Consider the following 26,564-nt stretch of genomic DNA (forward strand, 5'->3'; position numbering starts at 1 on the left):
GTTATATTCGAAAAAAGAAGTGAACTCGTCGATACACATAAGCGTGGCAAAACCAGGTGGCTTATCCTTTAGTTGTGGAAACTCCGCAATTCTGCTAGGAAAAAGTAGACAGGTTAGCCGCTGTAAAGATAACTGCTCTTGTTAAATCTATCTTGGACTGTAGCTTTCGTAAAAGAGGTTTCTGAGTAACCGTTGATATCACTACTTTTCTGTTCACCATATACGAGTGTTTTGTCAGAAAACCTTTTGGATAGCCCATTTACATCAACAGGGTTCTTAAGCATATCCAACTAGCTCTACTTGCAGGCATCTTATTATGACCACTGAATAATATCACATGACTAAACCACCAACCAGAATCCAGATTGATATGATTTAGTATCTCTGAGTTGACCAACTACACGTCCAACTAACACACGTAACCTTGATTTGACTGCTAAGTCCTTACTGGTCCACGGCATCGTAGGTTCTCCTGTTCTGCTCTTGAGTCCAGAAGTCAGGGGCCTGGCTTAACGAATATAACATCTCAAGCAGATGCGGTTTATATACAAGTATACCAGATCATATCATACCGTAAAGTGAAAAGTGACGACTGTACATAACCAAGCCAAAATGTAGTCGTGAGTGGGGGAGACTGGGAATATACTCAGCAGTAAGTCACAACAATAGCTCATCAGTAAATCGAAAGCTTATGATAAAAAAACATATATGGTCTAGTTAATTAAAAAGTATGCAGAAAAACTAATCAGTAGTAACCCGGGAAACATAGTTACAACTTTTACAATATCCATCTCGTTATAACTTGTCTAACTAGGTTTCTCATATATTCAAGGAATGTGTACTGGCCTGCTGAAGGATTTTCCCTATACACACTTATTGATAGGACCATCTTTTCTAAAAAATTGTCAAGGAAATGTAGTTTGTTGTCAAGTTTCTCCCTAGACGTAAATCTGATTGGTAAGTCGCTGCTTTTTAAATATTCTGTTCGACAAAAGTATAAGTATCATCAATGTGACAACAGAAAAAGTCAGGCCTTTTATGACTTTAAAAAAATAAAGGACGTATGCTAATGCGTTATTGATTATGTCCGACTTTTATCACGTGAATTATCCACCAATGGAAATACGACTTTTCCGACCTTAACACTGTGACAAATCAATGACGTTCGACCAGCATGAGTAGTCTAGCGTCCTTATTGGTCATTTGTTCACCTAGCCCTTCCAGTTGAGTCCAGGACACCAATAGCAGCTTCTGTTATGCGAATCATTTATTTCAAGCATATTCTGTTTATAAGCCAGACCACATCACACCATAAAATAGAAAATAATATTTGTACACGATCAAGCTAAATGTGGCTGTGAACGTGGGAGACAGTAATCATTAAACTGAGTATAATTTAGGAACAGTAAATCGTACAGTAATAATTCATAGGTCCAAATGAAGCTTATAATAAGATGAATATAGATATATAAAATCTAGTTACTCGATAGTTAAACCATAAGAATATATGTAGAATAATCGTCCATTATTAGGTCCTGGAAGTTACCCGTCTTCACTGGGATATAACAACTCCCCCTATTTTGAAGCATCATGGATAATAACGGCTAGGATTTATTTTTATATGATTAGGTTTGCGCCTTGGGAGTGTTGTACACGTCTTCTTGATATTCGGGTTCTTTTTAATTTCATTATCGGACTCAGTTAATATGTTTAATGGTACATCATGCTTTCTATCACTTCTTATCTCCCAATCCTATCTGGTCGACCGTATCAGGTTTGCATGTCGTACCCATATCTTTTGTCCAACTTTTACTTCATAAATAACTTCCCCTTTTCTTCCGACTATGATGCCAAACTTCCAGGTTGGCTTTACTCCATGGAAATCTCTTGCCATTACCGCTTGTCCCACATTAAACCTTCTGGGTAAGGCACCATGTCTTTTGTTGAATTGCCGTTCCATTCGTTTATTCTTGCGAAGACTGGTTCTAGGTTTTGGCTTCATTTGTTCCATAGGTAATCTTTCTTCCAAAAATTGCTTCTGCCGGACTTTCTTGATTATTTGTTGCTGGGTTGGGGGTTGCGCTGTAGCTTAGTAAGAATCGTTGAATTATATCTTCTATTTCTCCTTCCCCTTCGGCTTTAAGCAATGCTCTTTTCAAAGTGTCTACGAACCCTTCGATTAAACCGTTAGACTGTGGATGGTATAGGGGTGTCTTAATATGCCTAACGGCATTGGCAATGCAGAACCTCGAAAATTCAGCAGAGGTAAACTGTGGTCCATTATCCGACACCAAGATATCGGGACACACAAAACAGCTGAATACTTGCCTCAGTTCCTTCACAGTAGCTTGTGTTGAGACAGATTTAATGTAGTGGACTTCTGGCCACTTGAAGAAGACATCGACGATTACCCAGAACTGTTTTCCGTTTATAGGACCGCCGAAATCTACATGCACTCTTGACCATGGATTTGACGGTGTTCCCCAACTCTGTATTTCCGTCTTACGAGGAGCTGTTATGGCTTTTGCACATGAGGAACATCTCGCAACATATTCTTCAATATGCGCATCAATATTCGGCCAATACACATAACCGCGTGCAAGTGCTTTGATCCGTGCTACCCCTGGGTGTGCAGTTCTAACATCACCTTCCGGCGTAGGCTTGTGGGTACAATGAACCGATTTCCAAACATTAGGCACCCGTCCACGAACGATAAGGAATTTCGTCGGTGAGCATACTGTTCAATGTTTTTGCTGTCTATATGAGCTGACCATGTTCAAAGTAACTTATAATCCGCTTCAGCTCACCGTCTTCTTGAGTGTAGCGTTTAATGTCTTCAGCAGGCAACAGTGTTGCTTTTATAGGGACTTGTAGATATATACAATCTAGTTACTCAATAGTTAAACCATAAGAATATATATAGAATAATAATCCGTTAATAGGTCCTGGAAGTTACCTGTGCTTACGTCTTCACTGGGATCTAACAAGGCCTATCGATAACCTCTCTGAGAAGCCCATTTTCTAGCTTTGGAAGAAAAAACCAGCTGAGGTAGGGCCCACGGTTAAATCCTTCGCTATTCTATCAATTCTATGTGTTACTAAGGTCTAAATGAACGTTTGTTGTACATTTTAAAATCCATTGAGGCTAACCTCGAGAATTTCAATGTTGATTTGTATGTCAAGTGGCTGTTGACGCAAAAAGTCGATTGTCACAGCTTAGGGTACGTTGGTAAGCAAGGAAATGAAATCCGGGTATATTATCTGTTTTCGGTTTACATCCATACGTAGACTTTATATTTGAAGTCGAAAGCGTCTTCAACGCTTCTGTTGACAACCATGTAGTTTAGAGAATTTACGATTCAAACCAGCCACTTTTCAGTCTTATAGTATGCAGAAATATGTTTTAAACTTTACGTTAGAGTGGATCCTGAGTTGTGCACTTTGGGTAAGCCATAAACTCATGGCGTGTTCGATTCCATTGACTCAAATGGATCATGGATGATTACAGTCGTCATCCCCCATGTTTCAATTTTTTAAGCGAACTAGTTAGTAGTTTATGCACTTTCATATTTGTATCCTTAACGTGGCTGAGTCTTTGAAGTTCAGTCGCATCGTTTAACATCGCATTCATTTTGTTATATCGGGACGAAGAGTAAATGAATGGTAACTGCTGGGAATTATTCATGTATTATTATTAATATATTCTTGTTGGGTAGTTATTAAGTAACTAGATTATATATATATATATATATATATATATATATATATATATTTATATTCGTATCCCTTTTATCATAAGCTTCCATTTGACTTATTGTCTACTGTTATACGATTCTTAATTTACTCCCACTTTATTGGCCACAGTCTCTCATACTCAGAGCCACTTTTGGTTCGACCCTGTATAATCATTACTTCCCATTTCATGGTTGATGCGGTCTAGTCTGCCTGTATATAAACCAAGTATGTTTGAAAAATGACATACCGTGGAGGCTGAGACTGTGTTCTGGACTCAATGGGCAGGGTTAGGCGAGAAGGACCGATGGGAATTTGGAGTTGACACAAAGCTGCTAGTGCTGATTGACGGGTTTAGTACAGGAACAAGGTCATGTAAGTCGATATTCTGAGTGGCGATTTTGTCAAGTGATAATCGACAGGGGCAATAGTCATAACAGATTTTATCGATACGATTTGGTTTGTTCATGATAATTAGCCCTCCTCTTCTGTCTGACTTGCTTATGATCAATGTTACCCGTCTTAAACTTACGTAAAGGACATCGGTGTTGTTTGGTAAGTGGAGATTTCATGACATATTTATCACTTGTACTATTGTCAAATGTCAACCATCGTGGACTTGAATCTCGTTGGTTCCTCGAATGTAGTCGGGACCAAGTCTGTTGTCGCTGAAAAGTTCACAAACTGCACGTCTGTATGTAGTTCATCAGTTAGATGACCATAGTTTCAAAATTTTAAACCAAGCGATAAAGCTTCAATGATAACTATAAGTATTCAAAATGATTCGCTAACTAAGAATTCCAGAAATAGTTCAATATAAGGAAGGTAGAACGAGATGAACGTATTATATTTGTAATTCGTAATAAGCGCGTAGTCAAGTACAAAGGAACCATCAGTCAGTACAAACACCATAGCTTTTAAATACACAAGATTCAACTCAACACTGGAAAAATTATTAACATATTATTTGAGGTCAACAAAGGACTTTGTTTTTAGTTTTTGACATTCGAGCGATCCCATTAACTTCGGACCTAACGCCTCAAATCTACTTTTTGCCACCGTGTCGACATAGTCCATAAATGGTAAATTTATTCCCAGTGGTGAGCTTTTGACGGTATATTCCCTTTGGAAAAGACTTCTTTCTATTTCATCGCTATCACTGACTCATAAACTGCTTAATATTTTTATATATGCATGTAAATACTACTGTATATTGAAACAAAGCCTGATGAGGGTCTAATTAAAAACAATATTTTTCGTTAACATATGTTCTAAATCACAATAAGGGGATTTATAGCATTTCAATTAAAATTTGTATGATAGTAAGATGGTGACATACACTTCAGATAAAAAATCTATTCTTGCGATGAAACCTAAACTACTATTACGTCCCTCAAATTTGTTTTTAGAATGCTACTGATGATAAAACTTGTGCGATTGGGTTTAGTAAGCTCTTATATTTGTTGCCTTCATATTCAAAGGTGATCGGGTACCTTTCAACATCTTAGATCTTTGAGTACCTTTAATACTTCCAAGTTGCAAAATGGATTGATACTCCAAACCAGCTTATTTGTTCTAGACACAGTGTGCATTCATTTTCCCAAATAGATGCTTTATACCTGTTGAACGTATTTGATTGAGGTTACTAGGATGCATGTACAGTCTAGTGAAACGTTAACGGAAAGACAAATTTTCCCACGACGTTTTACCACTAATTCGATTGAATCATCTACGACTAAGGATCTTTAGATGAACAAACATGGAACACTTCTAATTATCACAGAGAGAACCAATTCGCAACACTGCACTAAAATTTGTCTCAGATAGGACATATAAATAATGAGACTCCAATCTTCCTAGAAGCTGACTATTATACTATCTGCATAAACGACCGAACGTTAAGATTAGTAAGTGCATATTCATAGATCTGAACAACACTGTTTTACGTTTTGGTTACGAACTCAGTAAGAACGGGAAAATAAATTAAATACTATTCCTTATGTTGAAAAGAGAAGGATGGACTTGCAGAAGAAATCGCCGACTGTAATAAATATATTCATGTAAGATTTTTCTTTGCCGCAATATGCATATGTTTTTCTAGTTTATCTGTAAAAGAATATATTATATGATATGAAACTTACATATTTTGTGCTTCCCACGTATAGGGAATTTAATTAAAGTTTCACGTGGATCAGCGCAAATAAATACATACGAACTTTGTGATAGTCCATCAGGTTGCTAATGTATTAAAAATAAATAAAAACTCATTACATCACAAGCTTATGACTCATCTAAGTAAAACTAGGTTGACAGGAAAAATGAAATAATGTGAAACTCACTACAACTACAATGATTGTTGTGATCAAAACAAAAAAGTAATCGGTCCAAACAAATGTCACAAGCAGGATAATGAGAAGTTGGAAGTAAACATTTAGTACATATAAAGGATAATGTCTGTCTGTACCTCTGAAGTCGATTCTCAATCATAATGGATGTCTTCAACCATTGGTTTCTGTAGTTTGAAAATCATGCTAAGATAGCTCATACTTGCCAACATTACTGATCACCATTGTATAAATTCATCGGATAATAATATATTCTTTGGTGGAAGTAACTTTTTAGAACCTATTTGCGCTGACTGTAATCGTAAGTTTATCCAAGCTGACACAGAGCTAGTTAACCTTAACCGTAAGAAGGACGGACACATTAATTTTGATTAATAACAAATAGAAATTTAGCTGTAATAATTATATGTTTAAGAGGTTATCGACGAGATTGATCAATGAGATTTATTGTAAGTTGTTCACAACTTCTATCCATAAACACGATTTTCCTGATAGATACTCTTCAAAAACAAGTTTGCAAAAAATAAGAACATTTTACATTAGACAAGACGTAATGTACTCTAATGGCCGGTAACAATAGATTAGCAAAATAAAAAACTTGGAATAGTTTGTTTACAGTTCAGTGAAAAACATACTTCACTTTTTGCACCATATACTTCCGGCAAATTAACGAATAACATTATTCATAAAATCACATGAATCGAATGCGTCCATTGCTGCTACCTTGAAGTGGTGGTTGTGCCTGCTAATCGTGATGAATCAACTGAGCTATACTGGCTGGATCAATAGTTCCTCAAGGGCTTACTGTGCCAGACAGGTCGGTTGAAGCGCAGTAAGACTAAAAGCAGCAAACCCAAGGTTCGAACGTGAAGTCGTACTGCTTACTGTGTAAAGATGTGACGGCAGGTGTTTCCTCTAGACAACCAGCATAACAGCGATGCTGCCTTCCTACAAAGGAGGGATCCACCCTAAAAATGCACACCTCGCCTTATACCTCGGATTTTCGTTTCCGGGGATAAGGTCTCAATAAATACGGACCTAACGAGAAATAGTGTGTGACTGGCCTCAAGCAAATATCACTTGGGCGCTGCGGTCACGCTCTCAGGTCACTAATACCACCCCTAACCCAATTTTCCTTTCAAGTACCTCCAGAAGAGTCCTTCCACGGAATGGGCAGCCGGGAAGTGATAACTGCACTCAAGCTCACTGTATTCATAATCAATCCCCTTCTTCAATTCCTATCATTTCTCATACATCGACTTTCAACTCTAAACTTCCCCTTTCGGCTTCCTCCTCAAGTATCACCATAACCAACCCACGTTTATCTCTAACAAGCACTAATTATAAGCATAATGAGAGACATCATTTAACATGGTGACCCCCTGCACCAAACCAACGATGGACTCAAATAAACCACATTACCATAGGTCATCGTTGAGGAGTTTTGGTAGAAAACTCCAGCTCGTTCAGGAATACATGTTCAGACTCTGATCATGCTCTAATACGAGCGCGCATTTGCTTGCGCCTCACTGGACGAAGAAAAACCACATTAAGAATACCCATTAGAGTTGAACACAACGACGATAAAGCCAAAGTTGAATCCCGAGAACAACTGAAGTCAATCTCAAAAGCGAGGCTGAATCAGATGTTGCGTGGAAAGATATACAGACAGCTGTGGAAACAGCAGTTACATCTAGTAGTGATTTAAACTATAAGGTTACAAAAAACAAATTGATTTCTACTGTCTATTACACTGATGGATTCTCGTAAACTCATCCCATCAGGCTATGAACACGATGAAGAGCGAAAGCAAATCAGATCTAGGTTAACCACAAGTCTACGGGACGACCGTGAGCAGCGGTGGGTAACGAAAGCAAAAGAAATAGAAAAAGTAGCGGCTGTATGTAACACAAGACAGCTCTTCAGACTAATAAAAGAAACCGGAATTAAGAAGTCAAGTGTAAGTTAGATAATCTCGGAAAAAGACGACACTCTTATCCACTCTCAACCCAGACGTTTAGAACGATGGGTGGAACACTTTAGACAACAGTATAGCTGGCCTTCAGCTACCCTACAGTTACCCACCATTCCCAAACAGTCTGAGTGGAACATTGAAGTAGGTCTACCGACTCTAGCCGAAATTCAAAAGGCTATAGCTAATTTGAAACGAGGAAGAGCGGCTGGTCCAGATGGATTGGCTCCAGAGGTCTTTAAATATGGTGGTCCGATTTTAACAATTAGATTGACTAATATTTTAGCTAAAATCTCGGAACTGATTGTAATCCCATCTGACTGGTCGCAATCACTGATTGTCCCAATATATAGGAAGGAGCCAAAATCATCCTGTGGTAACCATAGAGGGATTAGTTTGACTAATATAGCATGTAAAATATCAGCCTCAATGATTATCGAGTGCCTACTTAAGACTCGTGAACTGTAAACATGAGAAAATCAGGCTGGCTTCAGACCTGGTCGTGGCTGCATCGACCACATATTCACCATTCGTCAGGTTTTAGAGCACGGACATGCTTATCGGCGTCCGACAATGATAGTTTTTCTTGACTTAAAAGGAGCATTTGACTCTGTAGACCGAAAGGTTCTGTGGCAGTGTCTGTCATTGAAAGGTGTACCTCAGAAATACATAAACCTTGTGAAGCTCTTTACTCAAACACTACCAGTCGTGCGAGAGCTTATAGCGAACTGTCATCTGATTTTACAACCTCAAGTGGTGTCCGACAAGGCTGTCCACTATCCCCATTTTTGTTTAACTTTATTATAGACCTATTGCTGGAAATAACACTCTCGTCGACTGAATTTTCAGGAATTGATCTCCTACCAGGGGCTCTACTAAGCGACTTTGAATACGCAGATGACATAGTCCTGTTTGGTGAAGACGCTGGTAAAGTGCAGAGTCTTCTGTTAGAACTGAGTAACGATGCCAGGATATTTGTAATGCGTTTCTCCTCAAAATGTAAATTGTTACTCCAGGACTGGCCTGCATCAACACCTGAACTAAGGATAGGGAGTGAAGTAGTCGAATGTGTCGACAACTTTACTTATCTTGGAAGTCTGATCAGCCCTAATGGGTTGGTGTCTGACGAAATCTCTGCACGGATTCAGAAAGCTCTTTTGGCTTTTGTCAACTTACATCTGCGTGACTATCGTAACCAATGGTCGGAAACTGGGTGACATGGCTCAAAATCGATCACAGTGGTGTAGGTGTATAAACTCTCTGTCTTCCCTCCAACCGTGAGATTAAACTTGTTTTACATCTTTCCACCAACAAATTCTTTCTTCCTGTACTATGTCCCTATACATATGTAGTCTTTTATTAGGTATTGCTAACATTGAGGTAACTGCTTCTATGAATTTTGTATTCACCTTGTTGTACTGATGAGGTATGGCAATTTGGTAGTCCTATGTTGTAGATGACTGACTGAAATTAATCGGATAACTAGAGGAAATCTATTTCTGTATTGGTAAAAAAAAACAGGACCAGAAAGTCAAAAATTCAGCTGAACTATGGTTGGCAGCTGTTATGATAAGATTCAATGATACGAACGTTGATAAATATAAGTACCATCCGAATCTTGAGGAAAAAATGGAGTTAAAGAAGGCAAGATTACGATAAAATAGGAGTAAAGTATTCATTAATTTTTATGGATAAAATATTAGTCTATTGAGCTTAACATACAATAATTAACCCAGATAAATAAATAAATAAATAAGAAACAAAACAAAGGTTGAAATTAGATCCTAAACTCATAAAACCTTACTTTTTCACGATATTCTTCCTGTGTTATCACATCAACAATATTAACTCGACCAAGAAGACAACTTGTAGGATATGATGTTGGCATATCTGATTTGGGGACACCTATAGTTAATAATAGTAATAAAAATATAATTTTGGAATATTTGAGCAATATCATGAAATAAAAATCTGTGATTTCATAATTCTTCATTATGCAATTATAGTATAGAACAAAATAGTGTACATGGATGACTAATTACATCAGATGCTGAAAGTTTGAAGGAAATTGAAACCATGAGCTTAAATGTTAAGGAAAAAAAGAGCTTTAGTTACTGTCGTTTAAAAATGAGATCACTTGAAACAAGAAGATATTATCAGTAAAAATAAAGGTCTCTTTAGGCGAATTATTTTTCGAGCTGTATAAGAGGGAAATAATAGATCTAAGGCTTTAAAGAATATCAGTGACAAGTTTAGAACGGCGTCTTTACAGTGAGGTATTATCTCCACTATGGGAAATAACACTGACTGAACCTGAATGAAACGTCCAAGTCATTGTCAAGATTAACAAAGAGATCCAACGTTTTAGAATGAAGACACATCAATTAAGGTGAGTGACGTTTTCAAATTGTTTTTCTATATCAGACTAAACTTTAAACTTATTTGAATGCTGTACATAAGTATCTATTCGATACCAATGCTAGAAGACGGGGATAATGATTGCAGTTGAAAGAAACTCAAGTAGTATATGAATCCAAATTAGTTAACAAAGAATTACCATTTATGATGCTGATTTACGAGGCTTAAGTCATTAGTATTTAAACTCACTTTAAATTACTCGAATACATTCATTAACCCTGTGTCATATTAATGAAACGCCAGTTATCACATTTAGTTTCAGTTTATTCGGGACTACAATGATCACACATACAGTCATAAAAAAATAAATTGTTGAAAATATAGAAAATGTATACTATCTCACATAATGAATTCTAATCTGAGTGAAACTCCGTCTGTAGCTATTCTAGGGTTACTACCGGTTCCAAGACCGCGTGAAGAAGGAAGTTTGGATGTAGGGTCAGCAACCCCATCCCTTAGAAAACAACACTGCTAAAAAACGCTAACTAGAAAGGAAAATTTAAACCATTCAAACTCTGCTCCCCGAATTCAAGGGTCTTCATTCAGAAGAAATATGACGCCTAACGGAGAAAGCCGAGATTCTTCGGAAGTTAAGAAGCCAACGCCCCTTCTAACAACCAGATACATGAACTATACAGACAATGTGGAAGACCAGGACGACTAATCAAGTAACTACGAAAATGAGGAGATACAACTTGACAGTGCTCGGAATCAGCGAAATCCATTGGACCCAAGTTGAACAGTAAAGGTTAGGTACGGGAGAGATGCCACTGTACTCCGATCACAAAGACGGAAGTTCTCCACACACTCAGGGAGTTGCTCTGATGCTGTCCAAACATACACAAATACACTTATAGGATGGGAATCTCATGGATCCATGATCATCAAAGTATCCTTCAAAACAAACAAGGAGGGAATCACAATGAATTTTATTCAATGTTACGCACCCACCAAAAATAGCAAAGACGATGATAAAGATCAGTTCTACAAGAGTCTGCAATCGATCATAGCGAAATACTCAGGAAAGGACCTGACAATCCTGATGGGAGACAGTGGAAAAAGCTGCAATAGAAGGAAATGTAAGACAACTAAATGAGACGACGAAGAAACTGGCAGGGAAATATAGTAAAACAGAGAGACCGGTGAAGGACGAAGAAAGCAAGCCAATCACTGAGATTGGAGAGAAGAGTAATAGATGGATGGAACACTTTGAGGAACTCCTGAATAGATCAGCTCCATTGAATCTACCGGATATCGAAGCAGCACACAAGGAATTCCTATGGACGTCACTACACCAACGATCGAAGAAATCAAGATGGCCATCAGACAAATCAAGAGTGGGAAAGCAGCAGGACCTGACAGTATACCAGACGAAGCACTGAAGCTTGATTTAGAAGTAACTGAGAGTATGCTTCACCCTCTATTCAGGAAGATTTGGAAGGAAGAACAAGTGCCGATGGATTGGAAAGAAGGACACCTCATCAAGATACCAAAGAAAGGAGATCTGAGCAAATGTGAGAACTATAGAGGCATCACACTACTGTCAGTACCCGCAAACATTTTCAACAGTGTTGTTGAACCAGTTGAAAGACTCAGTAGATGTCCAACTTCGAGATCAACAGGTCAGACTCCGTAAGTATCGGTCGTGCACAGACCAGATCGCGACACTATGGATCATCACTGAACAATCAATTGGATGGAACTCGTCACTATACATCAACTTCCTTGACTGTGAGAAAGTATTCGATAGTGTGGATAGGAGAACATTATGGAAACTCCTTCAGCATTAAGGAGTACCTCGGAAAATCGCCAACATCATACGGAATTTATACGACGGACTACAAGGCAAGGTCGTGCATGGAGGAGAGCTGACAGACACATTCCGAATGAGTCAGACAAAGCTGCCTACTCTCCCTCTTTCTCTTTCTTCCGGTGGTTGAATGGATTATGAAGACCTCAACATCTGACAGGAAGCAAGGAATACAATGGAAAGCTCTCAATCAACTAGACGATTTGGACTTCTCAGATGACCTGGCCCCTCTATCTCATACACACTAACAAATGCAGATGAAGATAGCCAGTGTAGCAGCAGCCTCTTCAGCAGTAGGCCTCAACATACACAAGGAAAAAAGCAAGATCCTCAAATACAACATGAAAAACACCAACCAAATCGCACTTGATGGAGGAGCTCTGGAGAAGGGGAAACTTTCACGTACCTGGACTGCATCATCGGTGAACAAGGAGAATCTGATGCATATGTAAAGGCGAGGATTGGCAAAGCAAGGACCGCATTCCTACAATCGAAGAATATATGGAACTCAAAACAACTGTCTGCAAGCCAACATCAAAGTGAGAATCCTCAATATGAACGTCAAGACAGTTCTATTGTACGGAGAGTTGAAACTGGGAGGACTAGTACAACCATCAATAAAAGTCTACAAGTATTTATAAACAATTGTCTACGTAAGATACTCAATGTCCGTTGGTCAGATACCATCGGCAACAGTCTACTATGGGAGAGAACAAACCAGCTTCCGTTGGAGAGGAAATTAGGAAGAAACGCTGGAAGTGGATAGGACAGACATTGAGGAAATCACCAAACTGCATCACGAAGCAAGCGCTATCTTGGGATCTTGAAGGGAAATGAGAAAGAGGAAGAACTGGGAACACACTGTGTTGGGAATCGGAGACAGGCATGAATAAGATGAATAGCAACCGGAAAGGAATGCCCAGGGCGGAGTTGGACAGATAATGCTAGTGAGGGGTAACAGGCGTAAGTAAGTAATTTGAGTAGCATGATATTAATATAATCAAACTCGTATGTATCAAACAGTGCATTTGTTCCTTGTACTAATCAAACTAGTTTAACTTGAAAAAGTTATTTATTCTCACTGGGTATGTATTCAGATAATTGCAGTGAGGTTACATCCTTTTTTGAAGTTATTGAATGCCTTTCCTGCTTCCCTGTTGGAACGTTGATTGTGTATTAGTTAAGAAAGTTTCACTTCCACGTACGGGTTAATTATCATTCTCGTACCTATCGGTGAAATAACATAGAACAACCTTACTTCTATTATGATTAACAGTAATCAGAGTTGAATTATGCATTTACCCGTCACTTATTCAGTACTCACTAATCTTCATTTGATAATTAAGATAATCGATATTTTTCAGTTATGCTCACAGCAATGATCTTATACTACTGCTTTTTATGTATAATAATAATAAGTTTATTTAACGTTATATGTCTAGTACAATACGGAATTCTGGTACACAAAAAATAATTAAGTATAACCGATAAATAAAAAGACCTATCCACAGGAAACCTACATTTACATATGAGTATTTACATTATCACACCCCCAACTTGGCTTAGTAAGACTGAGAATTAGTGCTCTCTTAATGGTATTAAGTGAACATATGCACGTATGACAGATGACGGGAAAAATGGAAAAGGTTTTGAAAAATTACAAAGTAAAGATTTAAGATTTGTTACACGAAGTTAATTAATAGTCTGACCAGTGAAATACAACTTAAAATTGCCATCAGAACAACACACTAGGTACTTATATTGATAGCAATTTATAAATCTAAACCTGTGTATCCCTAATATAGAATCAATATGAATGTAATTAGTATCACAATATCATCTTCAGAGAGTATTTTAAGTCTCAGACTTAGTAATTGAATATTTTGCACTGCATACACAACATAAACTTCAAAGAAATTTAAAATATTACCAGCCTTTAAATATTTATTCTCGATTTCAGTGATTTCCTCTGGATCAGTTTTATGTGCTGTCGATGCTATCCACAGACATCCACGATACGGAGTATACCATGTTCTACCTTCTTCCCTGTTTAGGCAAATAACACAGAGGAACTTAACGAGCATACATATATTTAAATAAATTATTTTTAATGAGTCATAAAATCTTTGGTTGATTAAGAGATGAGTTGATCCCATAATTTACCAAAAGCATATTCCTACTATTTATAAAAATATAAATAGACGTGAAATAAAATATTGTGAATATTCCGAAAATTTAAATTGAAAAGAGGTGATAGATATAAGACTCAGGAATCAATCTACATGATTTACAACCATTGACCAAGTGGATCTATTGAAAATTCAAACAACTTGCTTGATGCCATCATAGTGAACGAGAATACCAACGTGAGCAACCAAATATATTGGATACAAAATTGCAGAACGTTTTAGTAAAATCTGAGAACCGTATAGTAAATAGTTCATTTGCATATTGTCAATCAATTGTCTCAGACTTCATTGTTTCTTCGCTTCCACAGCAATCATTCTCTATTTTCGTTCTCTTTTCTCCTATTTTCTCAACCTTTTGCCTCCAAGCATTCCACTCCCAATTCATGACAAATACTACTTGTATCTGTCAACATCGGTAGCATACACCGTATCATAACTAATGCACAACGTTACACAAACCGGAGCATGGCGTCCAAATTGCTTAATTAGTGCATAAGTAAAATAGAATAGTAACTGATATTTTGATATGAATTATGATGGATTATTCTTTTCCCAAACCACTAGTCAAATGGAAATTAATTCTACAATTTTGATGAAAAAATCAATCAGCCTAACTCCAAAGAAAAATATTTTAAGGACTAATCTATAAATCACGTCTGATTAGTAAACAAACTGGTTTTTGAATGACTAGCATTGTATCAAAGCGTTTGCATGTGAATAAATTTTTTTGGAGAAAATACTATACATTTGTATTAGCAGTAAAACAAAAATTAGCTTAAAAAAATGCATACGAGGACTTACAACTTGATTCCACGTACTAATAATGAAGCCCAAGGTTGATGAAGACTTAAACAATAACCTTCATCAACAAGTTGTCTTGACTCATCATCTTGTATTCGTAAAAGAGAGGTTGATTGATTTAATGCCATAACGACAGGATTTTGATCATTATTTGCTGTATAGTTTTTGCTATCCATAGATTGAGGTATAAACTACAAAAAAAGTGATTTTCACGAATTAGTAGAGTCTTGACATTAGAATGAAATCTTTGTAAAAATGTAGTGTGTAACTTGTATTTTTAAAAGTAATAAAGTCATAGTCATACACAATGTAGTAACAAATAATCTACTGAAGTAAACAATTACCAGGAATAAAAACCATATCAGCAGTGTCCTTGACTATGCAATTTAATTTGACGAATGTTTAACTGATGTATATATGTGTTACATAGCTCAATGAATCCCGTGTATATTTCTAGTATAGATGATTTTAAATGAGTAGAACTAGCTATATCCCATACTTAGACCCAGACAGTACAGAAAGAGAAGCTTGATAATAGTCAAAAAATTTATCACGCCCACCTACGAAAATTGATTATTGGTCAGGCAGTAGGGTGACAATAAAGAGTACTATGACATTAGTTATTATTAAATGAAATAATAACTATGACGCCAACAAACGTGCAGACTACATTGCATAACGATGACAACAGTAAAGAGTACACATGAGTAGGGAGATTCGATATGGGGAAATACGAAACTCGAAATCTGAAAGTGTTAACTACAAAACAGCAAGTAATGAAATATTATTTTGGAAGGATTTGAGTACCTTCAAAAGTTTAAATCGAGAAAAATGAGTCAACTTACAGTAGGCAAGGTTATTTCACTAATATTTGAGTTAACGGTCTTCTGACTATCTCTGAAAGACTGATTAACATTTGAAATAGTTGGAGATTCACGAAGTTCATCCATTTCTTCTTGACTTGGATTGTACAATTTCACAGCTGCTTCATCTCTTGTATCCTTACAAAAAGAAATAAAGTGCAATTATAATAACGCTTCTAAAAAAATTACAATGTACAACCACTGACTGGGACCGTTTCATAAAAACTTTTATAAGCACTGTGAAGATTCTGTCTAAACATTTACATTTACATAAACCCTGAACCAAACCCTCCACTAAATACTGATGACAAAGAAGTTCCATGAAGCATACTTTTGGAAATTAAGACATTTACAGCTTTGACTACAGTTATTGAAAATAAACAAATAGCCACGGTATAAAGATTGGAAGTGAAAAAAGTCACTTAAGGAAATAAAACATACCAAAAGAGTAGCAGTTCTACAGGGCAATGATTTTTGCACGATAAACTTGCCAGTGGATTTTAGTTGGACAAAATACCAAATCTCTTGTTCGTGCGTTCTAGGAGTTTCCATCCTAGTTTGCCTTTTTTCTTACCATAGCGTTTTACTCAATACCCCACAGTTACACCCCAGAACTTGAGGAAACGTTTAGATTTCGTTGAATATGTTTATTGAGTCGTTTTTAACTAATAAGGCTCTCTGTTGATAAAATATTATACGGGATCGCATGGTTAGTAGTCGTGTGACATTCAAATAGGCTTTGGAGAGTTGTCAGTGTTCTCTTCTTTGGTAATTCAAAAACAAAAAGCTTGAATGTGTCTACGATGTTTTCCACTTTGTCACTGAATTGCACATGATAGAGTGGTAGATAAATATGCTAATTAGTGATGCCATTTGATTGGTATAAAATTTTTCAAGTAAACGGGGATAATTTGCGGATGGATTAGTTAACACACTATTAATTGCAGTTCTGAGTTTGCTGGACTGGTGGGTTATGAAGTGATAATTTTTGTATGGGACTGATTTACACTGACAGCATCGATTTTATTTGTAATGAGTACAATCTGAAAAACCGTCATGATCCCAAATCCTAACATTAGGGAATTTTTGTTGTAACAAGGACCTGTGCTGTATGGTATAGGACATAAAAAGTTGGAGGCATTCAAGACAGACATGTAAGATACTACCTGATTCGGAGTAATGCAAATGACATGTCATGCTAAACTACACAGAGATACTGATAAGGCTGACGCGATGTTATGCTTTAAACTGAATGGTCGTCAATACCCTTCAATTTATCCTGTATTTTAACAGCTTTTCTGATTATTTCATTTTTAATTACCAATAAACCCATAATACAGTGCTAAGATACTACATGTCTCACGTTACTAGCTACATATCAGAATCAGTAGGGTTTCCTCAGAGTGAGCATTACAAATAATAACAACACTTATGTTTATGCAAACAAGAACAACCCAATTTTTTATCCCTCACAAATGAAAATTCTTATAAAAATGAGAAAAATATATCAGATGAATCAAATGATAAGAAATTTTGTTAGATGCTGAATTCCATAGTTACCCAGTATCCATTAATGAGATTCTTAATGAATTTGACGAAAATCATTCAGAAGAACCAAATTCTAATGACCTAAAATCAAACGTCCTTCTTCATCACCATCTAGTCATTTCTAGTGGATTTTCGATTGAATGCGAGGAATATGTTTTAAACAAAGCCATTTAATTATAACTTGGGGATATGAGGATCCAACATTATTTCGTGGAGGAGGAAAATGATGGAAATTTCAAGTTACATATAATTTTTTAAAATCAGGATCCAAACTTTGAATCCTCAAAAAGAGGGAGGTGTTATATCTTAGTGAAGACATAAGTACGGGTAACTTCCAGGACCTATTAATGGATGATTATTCTATATATATTCTTATTGTTTAACTATTGAGTAATTAGATTGTGTAAATCTATATTCATCTTATTATAAGCTTCATTTGGACCTATGAATTATTACTGTACGATTTACTGTTCCTAAATTATACTCAGTTTAATGATTACTGTCTCCCACGTTCACAGCCACATTTAGTTTGATCGTGTACAAATATTATTTTCTATTTTATGGTGTGATGTGGTCTGGCTTATAAACAGAATATGCTTGAAATAAATGATTCGCATAACAGAAGCTGCTATTGGTGTCCTGGACTCAACTGGAAGGGCTAGGCGGACAAATGACCAATAAGGACGCTAGGCTGCTCATACCGGTCGGACGTCATTGGTTTGGCACAGTGCTAAGTTTGGATAAGTTGTATTCCGATTGGTGATTAAATCACATGATAAAAACCGGACAAAAAATCATAACAATTTGGCGACGGCCTCTTTTAAAATTCACAACAAAAATAATTATCACTATGAAAATAGGAGAACTTGTTTATAGATGACTGAGTTATTTACTTACTTACTCCTGTTAACCCCAATGGAGCATAGGCCGCCGACCAGCATTCTCCAACCCATTCTGTCCTGGGCCTTTCTTCCTAGATCTATCCAGTTGTTGTTCACTCTTCTCATATCTATCTCCATTTCTCGGCGTAATGTGTTCTTTGGTCTTTCTCTTCTCCTTTGGCCTTCAGGATTCCATGTGAGGGCTTGTCTTGTGACGCAGTTGGGTGATTTCCTCAATATGTGTCCCATCCACTTCCAGCGCTTCTCCCTGATTTCTTCCTCCGCTGGATGGAATCTGGTTTGTTCTCTCCCACACAAGGTTGTTGCTGATAGTGTCTGGTCAACGGATCCGAAGTATCTTGCGAAGCAACTGTTAATAAACACCTGTATCTTCCTGATGATGGCTTTCGTAGTTCTCCACGTCTCCGTCCTATACAGTAGAACTGTCTCGACATTCGTATTGAAAATTCTCACTTTGGTGTTGGTTGAGAATTGTTTTGAGTTCCAGATGTTCTTCAATTTTAGATATGCTGCTCTTGCTTTTCCGATCCGCGCCTTCACATCTGCATCTGACTCACCGTCTTCATCAATGGTGCTCCCCAGATATGTAAAGGCTTTTACATCCTCCAAAGCTTCTCCGTCAAGTATGATTTCATTGATGCATATCGTGTTGTATCAAAGAATCTTGCTTTTCCCTTTGTGTATGCTGAAACCTACTGCTGCTGAGGCTGTTGCTACACTGGTCGTCTTCTCCTGCATTTGTTGTTGTGTATGCGATAGAAGAGCCAGATCATCTGCAAAGTCTAAATCGTCCAGCTGCATCCTAACTGCCCAATGTATCCCATGCTTCCCCCAGATGTTGACGTCTTCATAATCCAGTCGATCCCTAGGAGAAAGAGAAAGGATGAGAGTAAGCAACCTTGCCTGATACCGGTCTTTACCTCGAAGGCACATGGGTTTGCAAATCTCGCACCATTTTCGTTTCTTTCTCCCAGTCCATGTCGTCCCATGATTTCTTCATATCCAATGTTGTCCATTCTAACCTTGGCATTAAGGTCTCCCATCAGAATGGTCAAGTCCATTGTTGTGTATTTCTCGACGATTGACTACAGCCTATTGTAGAGTTGATCTTTAATGTCTTCATTGTAATCGTTGGTAGGCGCATAGCATTGGATGATGTTCATTGTAATGCCCTCCCTCTTTGTTTTGAAGGAGGCTTCGATGATCTTAGGTCCATGAGATTTCCATTCTATAAGTGCTTTTTGTGCTTGTTTGGATAGCATCAATGCAACTCCTTGTGTATGTGGAGCATTTTCTTCTTCATGGCCGAAGTATAACAGCAGCTTCCCTGAAGCTAGTCTTTGTTGTCCAACCTGCGTCCAATGTGTTTCACTGATTCCAAGCACTTCCACGTTGTACAATTTCATCTCTGCAGCAATTCGGATGGCTCTCTCGGTCTCCCACATTGTACGAACATCCCACGTACCTAAATTAATGGTTGCTCTGGTTGTCGGAAGGGGCATCAGCCTCGTGACTTCCGAAGGAACTCGGCTTTCACCATGAGGCGTCATAACTCTTCTAAATGAAGACCTTCTAACTCTCAGGGCAGAGTTTAAATGGTCGGGATTGTTTTTTTCTGGTTAGCGTTTTTTAGTGAGTTAGTTTTCTACGGGATGGAGTCTCTAACTCCATGTCCAACCCTCCTCCTTTATCCGGGCTTGGGATCGGCATTAACCTCAGAGGGGCTCCAGGCGGAGTTGAAGGGGCAGGTAGTCTAGAATAGTTTAAAAATTCGAAACTTTATCTAATTTCGCAGATTAAGGATAATTTGAGTCTTTCATGTGAAGCATTATACCAGTAACTAAGCCGTAAGATTAAATCATTATAGCAAAGATTAATTATGTTAAAGTTGAAAACAATGAGTTCATCAGAACAATTTAAGGAGCCGACGTTCATAGTGTAGCCGTTATTTATGTAAGTGTCCCGTCCTACTTTGATGAACTTTTCGCAGGTGAAATTCAACATTAAGCCTATTAAACAGAAATGAGCCTATCAGTCAAAACTCAATAAGAATAACTCAATCAACACAAAATTAATAAGAAATACTGATAAACTTCATCAAGAAGGATGAAATGTTGTTTAAAGAAGGAACATATAATTATTTCTATATAAGATATTTTACTGGAATAATCTCATGTGTTATAAGTACATACTAACCTCTTTTATAACATCACATTTGTCTAGGTCAATACACATACGTGCAGACTGGAAACGATGTGTATGCCTTTGAGCACGTAATTCAATTACGCGTCGAGCTATCCTCTCACGAACTTCAGGACTTAACCAAGCAGCTGATCCAACGCCACCCTCTGTTGCAAAATAATCTAATTCATCATCAATAACTCTAGTTCGTCTAGCACAGGTGGTATCAAACTCTAGAAGTTTATCACGTTTACATAACGCATTTATTAGACCTAAAATGAGGTTATAAGGGTAGGAAAAAAATGTAAATCTCTTCTATTAAAATGGGGAAAAAAAGGTATACTAAGAAGGGCCAATGGAATAAATTTCGTTTTCAAGTATAGAAACAACGACTGTTTATGATGAAATCATATTTAAAATAGCATCATACATCCCTCAGTTATAGAGTCGTAAGTATATGGAATAAATAGCATCTACAAATTTGACTGCATTTAAAACTACTTTTTTACGATATTAGGATAATGCTCATACAGAAACAACCCTTCTCATGAACTGACCTCTGAGTTCACGTCAATTCGTAAATGAGCTTAAGGAAAGCATATATCTGTCCTAATAACTTCAATGAAGCAATATGTATCGTAAATTAAGTGTTCACGTATTACTCAGCTCATCTTTTTAATTGATCTCTACAATAGTTCCGTCAACTGTTTGTCCTAAAGTAATTTTAAAAATTGAAATGGCTTGTATGTTTCGACAATCTAAAATATATTATTACTTTCCCCCATGTCATTAAATCAATTTTTAATCAATAAAAATTGATATGTATGTAGAGTATGACTCTACCAATTTTCGCATAGGGTGTAAGGATTATGAGAATAAAATGTCAATAATCAACCTTAAGCTGTCTCAGTAACAGAAATGGATAGTGTAACTTACTTTTTGATTATAATTTAATCGGGTTTAGGCTATTTCTAATCTTTTAACTTGTAGTTTGGGAAAAAATAAACGTGTAAAAACATACACCCATTAGGAATATTTTGAGTTTGCAATGAATCATATCACATGGTCAACTAACTTGCCTTGTTCCAAACGAATTTGAGCTCCCTGGGCTGACGTTTTTATTAGGTCATTGTCATCGGTATCACTTTCTAGTCCATCATTTGAATTAGAATCAACAGAGATTATTCCACCACTTGATTCTTGTTTTGATTTCTGAGCTCGACGAATACGTCGATAATATGGAGTTTCAGTGCCAGGTGCCCACGCTGCTTGCGACAGTTTATTGCGTAGTTTCTGACTATGTTTAGCAATTCCTTGTGATAATTGGTATTCCTCATCTATTGTACAAACAAGATTTCCACAATAATAGCATGGACCTGAACCTTCCTGTGCACAGACTATACGACCGCAATTTAAACAGTTGTTGACTAACTGATGCTTAGTTGCCAAACACTGACAAGGATGCCGACCAGGTAAGAGCGAAACAAGTTGATCACCCTGAGCTCCTTCACAAAATAATGGATAGAACTTGGTTTTTTGCCTTCCCTTTTTAGCAGTTTGTGATGATAACTGCTCTACATCAACCTACACCATCCAAAGAGAAAATTGATTTATGAGGGGATGTATATTTAGATATAAGGACAATTATTACTAACATAAATTGGTTTTCCGGACATCTATTCTCAACATTATTGGTGAACTGATGAAGAATGAAGCTTTGGAAAGGATACAAAAATAAGTTTTTCTCTTTTCCAACCAATGGAATCTGTACGATACGATAGATACCAGACTTTATATAGGAAAGCGAATGTACTTCACAGCAGTTAGCTGTGCTTTATTCTACAGTTGTGGAACATAATTATTGTGTTGTTATGAGATTTTCAATAATTATTTCGGAAGATTTGTTAAACAACGGGGGAACTACCGAGAGACCCGAGCTGAAGCTTAGACCAACGTAAATAGATACCATGTGGATACTGCCAGGTACAGAAATTAGGAAAAAGTTAGTGATAATCAGATGGATATACGACATCAGGCTAAGAAACTACTTGGACATGATCTGAAGTGTATATGGAGTAGAGACCTAAATAGAGTCCATGAAACGATCATCTGCAATAAGATTGTTGATGATATTCTATCTTAATTATTGGTCCATTGAAATCTTGAGTGTAAGTTTTGCTGTCAACTGCTAACTAGCACAAGATAATCGCATCTAACAACCTAATTTCCTTAAAGTGACAAATAGAATATTCTGATTAGTATTACTATCCGTGAAACCTACACCTAAACTTTTTGCATATTTTTATGCAAAAGGCAAATCCGAAATACGGCGTTCTATGTATTAATATGACGAAAATGTGCTACCTTACCATTTCAAGTCACCAAACAATTAGAAACAGGCTAAGTTACTCAGTGAAAAGTAATAGGTCGAAAATAAAACATTGAGTGAATGAGAGATTGATTTGGATTACATTTAGATTACTGCACACTTTATAATCGGTCACTGAAAGATATAATTGCTATCTCAACACAAATGAAGTGGTTTTCATTCTGCTTATGTCTGATATATGAGGCATTTTATGAAGTAAATTGTCGCATTTAATGGACAAAACGGTGTCAATGATTTAGCAGTGCCTAAAGCAGATATTAGGTACTGTAGTGAATGAGAACACAAGTGGAGACAATTGAATATATTTCAACACAAAATTACTGAACGTCTTAGTAAAATCTGAGAACCGTATAGTAAATAGTTCATTTGCATATTGTCAACCAATTGTTTCAGACTTCATTGTTTCTTCGCTCCCACAGAAATCATTCTCTATTTTCGTTCTCTTTTCTCCGATTTTCTTAACCTTTTGCCGCCAAGCATTTCACTTCCGATTCACGACAAATACTACTTGTATCTGTCGACATCATTAGCACACACCACAGAACTACAAAATTACCTTAATTTGAAGAAGATAATGAGATTGTTCGTGTATTACAAGCCAATGCATAGTGTGTGGTCGCTAAAAAATATATTTTTCCAAACAATATATATATGTATATATATATCCAAATATTAAGCATAGACTGATGTTTATGATTTTCATATCACAGCCTGATTGTTACCGGTATGGAAATAAAAGTGGACTAGATTTTTTGTTACCTCAAAATTTATATTTCCTTAAAGCAACGTATTGACAACTTTTATGAACTTGGCTTTATGTAACACTTTCGTTGCGACAGGTTACGAAACTAAAACAGGTAATACAGGGTTAGAAGCTTAGACATGATGGTCAAAGGACATGGTTAGCTACTAGACAACCATCTAGTCAAAACAAAGAACTTGTTACGCATGGTGTAGATGATAAAAATAGTCACGATATGCCACATAGCATTTAATGTAAGAATTATGTTATTTAAAAATAAGACAAACCTTTTCTGAATCTGAAATCTTGTCGGGAGGTGTTAATGTATTATTCAAAACACCTGCAATACAATTAGATTTACGATAACCCTAGGAGGAAAAAAAGTATATTTGAAGTGAGGTTAAATTATTTGGCACACGATAATAACTGGAGTTCACTTTATAAAAACGATGTTTATATCATTTTATAGTTTACATATAGTACTAGATACAGACAGCCATCGCAGAATATCCAGAACGAGTTGAATACTTCTAGAGATCACTTGCTGAAAACTGCTGACCATCCGTCTGCTAGTTCCATTCAATTAGGACTCAGGGGCCAATAACAACACCCTGTAGAGACTGAGACTTGATGCACTGCAACTGAAAGACACCCAAAGACAAGTTAGATGGCTTCGCAAAACACTTATCTTTCGGTTATTCAGTTTCGGATTTTTTACCAACTACCTCTACCAATAAACCATCACCAGCACACTATTTCATTTTTTGCATATCAAACGTTTCCACACATCTCAAGCGCTGTACCGAAGATAGATTAAATATTAATCTTTGGCTAACAAATATTTTGCTGCATATACGTAGGAACACCGAATAAATTTTTCTTTATTTTGATCGAGTTCAAATAGTTTTTATGCCCTTGCTCATCATATTCATAAGATAACCATGATATTCTGTTGTAAACTCCGATAACAAAACTTTAGAAGTATGATTACATTTGAATGACGTGTATTTGCACGAAATGTATTAATGCCATGATTTCGTTAATTAGATAAAGCACTGTCATTATTACCTAATCAGCTAATGAATATCATGGAAGCCTCTTTCCCAATACCAGATTCTTTACAATTAATTTGCCTGGAGCTTTGAGACTGTTTCCTCTGACTGGAAACGTATAAATAAACTTACTACGGGAAGAGACAGTATTAAGTAAAAACAAATTCCTTGTGTCATTATGTGTATACATAAATAGTAACTTTTCGTCAACATTTCGTATTTTACTGGTTTACCTGTACAAACTATTTTTGTTTGTTTGTAACCCAGTACCATTTACATTCCAGAAAAACAACCGGTGAAATTTTGTGCTATCTTTATATTTAGTCTTGTTTGTTGTAAACGTAAGTGGGTTAGCTGCGCTCGCTGATCTAGTGGGTTAGATGCAATCATAAGTGAAATATGTAATCAATAGTCTTTTAACCGAGACACAAATGCATTCACTTTAATCAAATGCTTAAAATACCATTGCACAGAATCTCTATTGAAAATTAATAACCTAATGTATATACTGAGTGATTTATAAGCTAGAAAATTATCGGTGCTTTAAACTGACCTCTCCACTAAATCCACTTCTTCGTATCTTCTCTCTTATCAAAATTTCATAAACCTGACGATTCTCCATTTTACGAGTATCTAGTAGAGTAGAGACACGTCTTTTTATTATTTGAGTATCATCAACTTCCATGCAAGCTCTGCAACAATTTAGCAATCATACTTCTACAGACAGTAATTAGACCTACTTTATAAAATCCATCGCAGCTTTTTCACCCAATGTCTTGGTCAATATAGACTTTACTTTTTCCATCACGATCTGCGGAATTAGTGCACATCCATATAAATCGTTACTGGAAATCATAAAACACACATCTTAACTAAATATTAACGAAGTCATAGAAAGTTGAAAGTACTTAAGAACTTACAACTGCAGCCAATAACGTCCTAACCACAAAGCCATAGCTTTACTGAGGTGCGGAGACAACAATGTGCCTCTTATGGAAGAGCTATATTCTTAGAGGGCGTAAAATCGGGAAGTACCAATCGTTTACAGGGCTATTATCACTAACAAGTTAACAATATCCACAATCAGACAGTAGTTATGAACGAGAAAGTACCACGTTTCGACATACAACCATTGTTAATAATCAATAGTTGGAGACTCTGGGTGAAATGGCTCAGAATCGATCACAATGGTGTAGGTGTATACACTCTTTGTCTTCCCTCAAACCGTGAGATTAAACTTGCTTTACATCTTTCCACCAACTAATTCTTGCTTCATGCACTACGTCCTGATACATAAACTTTCTTTTATATATTACTACCATTGAAGTAACTACTTCTATGAATCCGGTGTTCATCTTATTGTGCTAATGATGTATGGCAACTTGGACCGATGCATATATATGACTGGTCCTACGTTGTAGCTGACTGATTGACTGCAAGACATAAGAAATAGGATTGGAATATGACGAGCTTTTGTCATGAATTACAAGCAAAATGAAGTAACTTTTTGTTCAAAGAGATAAGCGCAAAGTCTAGAAAACATGACCGATTTCGCTCAACAAAACTTAAGCTTTATTGTAAGAATCCTGTGACTTGAGGACAACAAATTTGTCCTGGGTA

The 26,564-nt window shown here is 36.7% G+C and overlaps 1 protein-coding gene across 1 annotated transcript; it reads right to left on the minus strand.

Moving 5' to 3' along the window:
* Positions 1–5,382: 5,382 nt before the first annotated feature.
* On the minus strand, positions 5,383–25,798 carry Smp_167590 (hypothetical protein). The gene is made up of 11 exons (XM_018794290.1): positions 25,685–25,798; positions 25,498–25,636; positions 24,180–24,260; positions 21,853–22,345; positions 20,777–21,033; positions 16,113–16,268; positions 15,268–15,458; positions 14,208–14,323; positions 9,854–9,954; positions 5,874–5,970; positions 5,383–5,838 (listed from the first exon to the last, which is right to left on the minus strand). The coding sequence occupies exons 1-11, from the start codon at positions 25,747–25,749 to the stop codon at positions 5,789–5,791; spliced, it is 1,746 nt and encodes a 581-aa protein (XP_018648717.1). The 5' UTR covers positions 25,750–25,798; the 3' UTR covers positions 5,383–5,788.
* Positions 25,799–26,564: the final 766 nt, after the last annotated feature.

The sequence above is a fragment of the Schistosoma mansoni genome, chromosome 1 (assembly GCF_000237925.1).
Source record: "Schistosoma mansoni strain Puerto Rico chromosome 1, complete genome".
Lineage (NCBI taxonomy): Eukaryota > Metazoa > Platyhelminthes > Trematoda > Strigeidida > Schistosomatidae > Schistosoma > Schistosoma mansoni.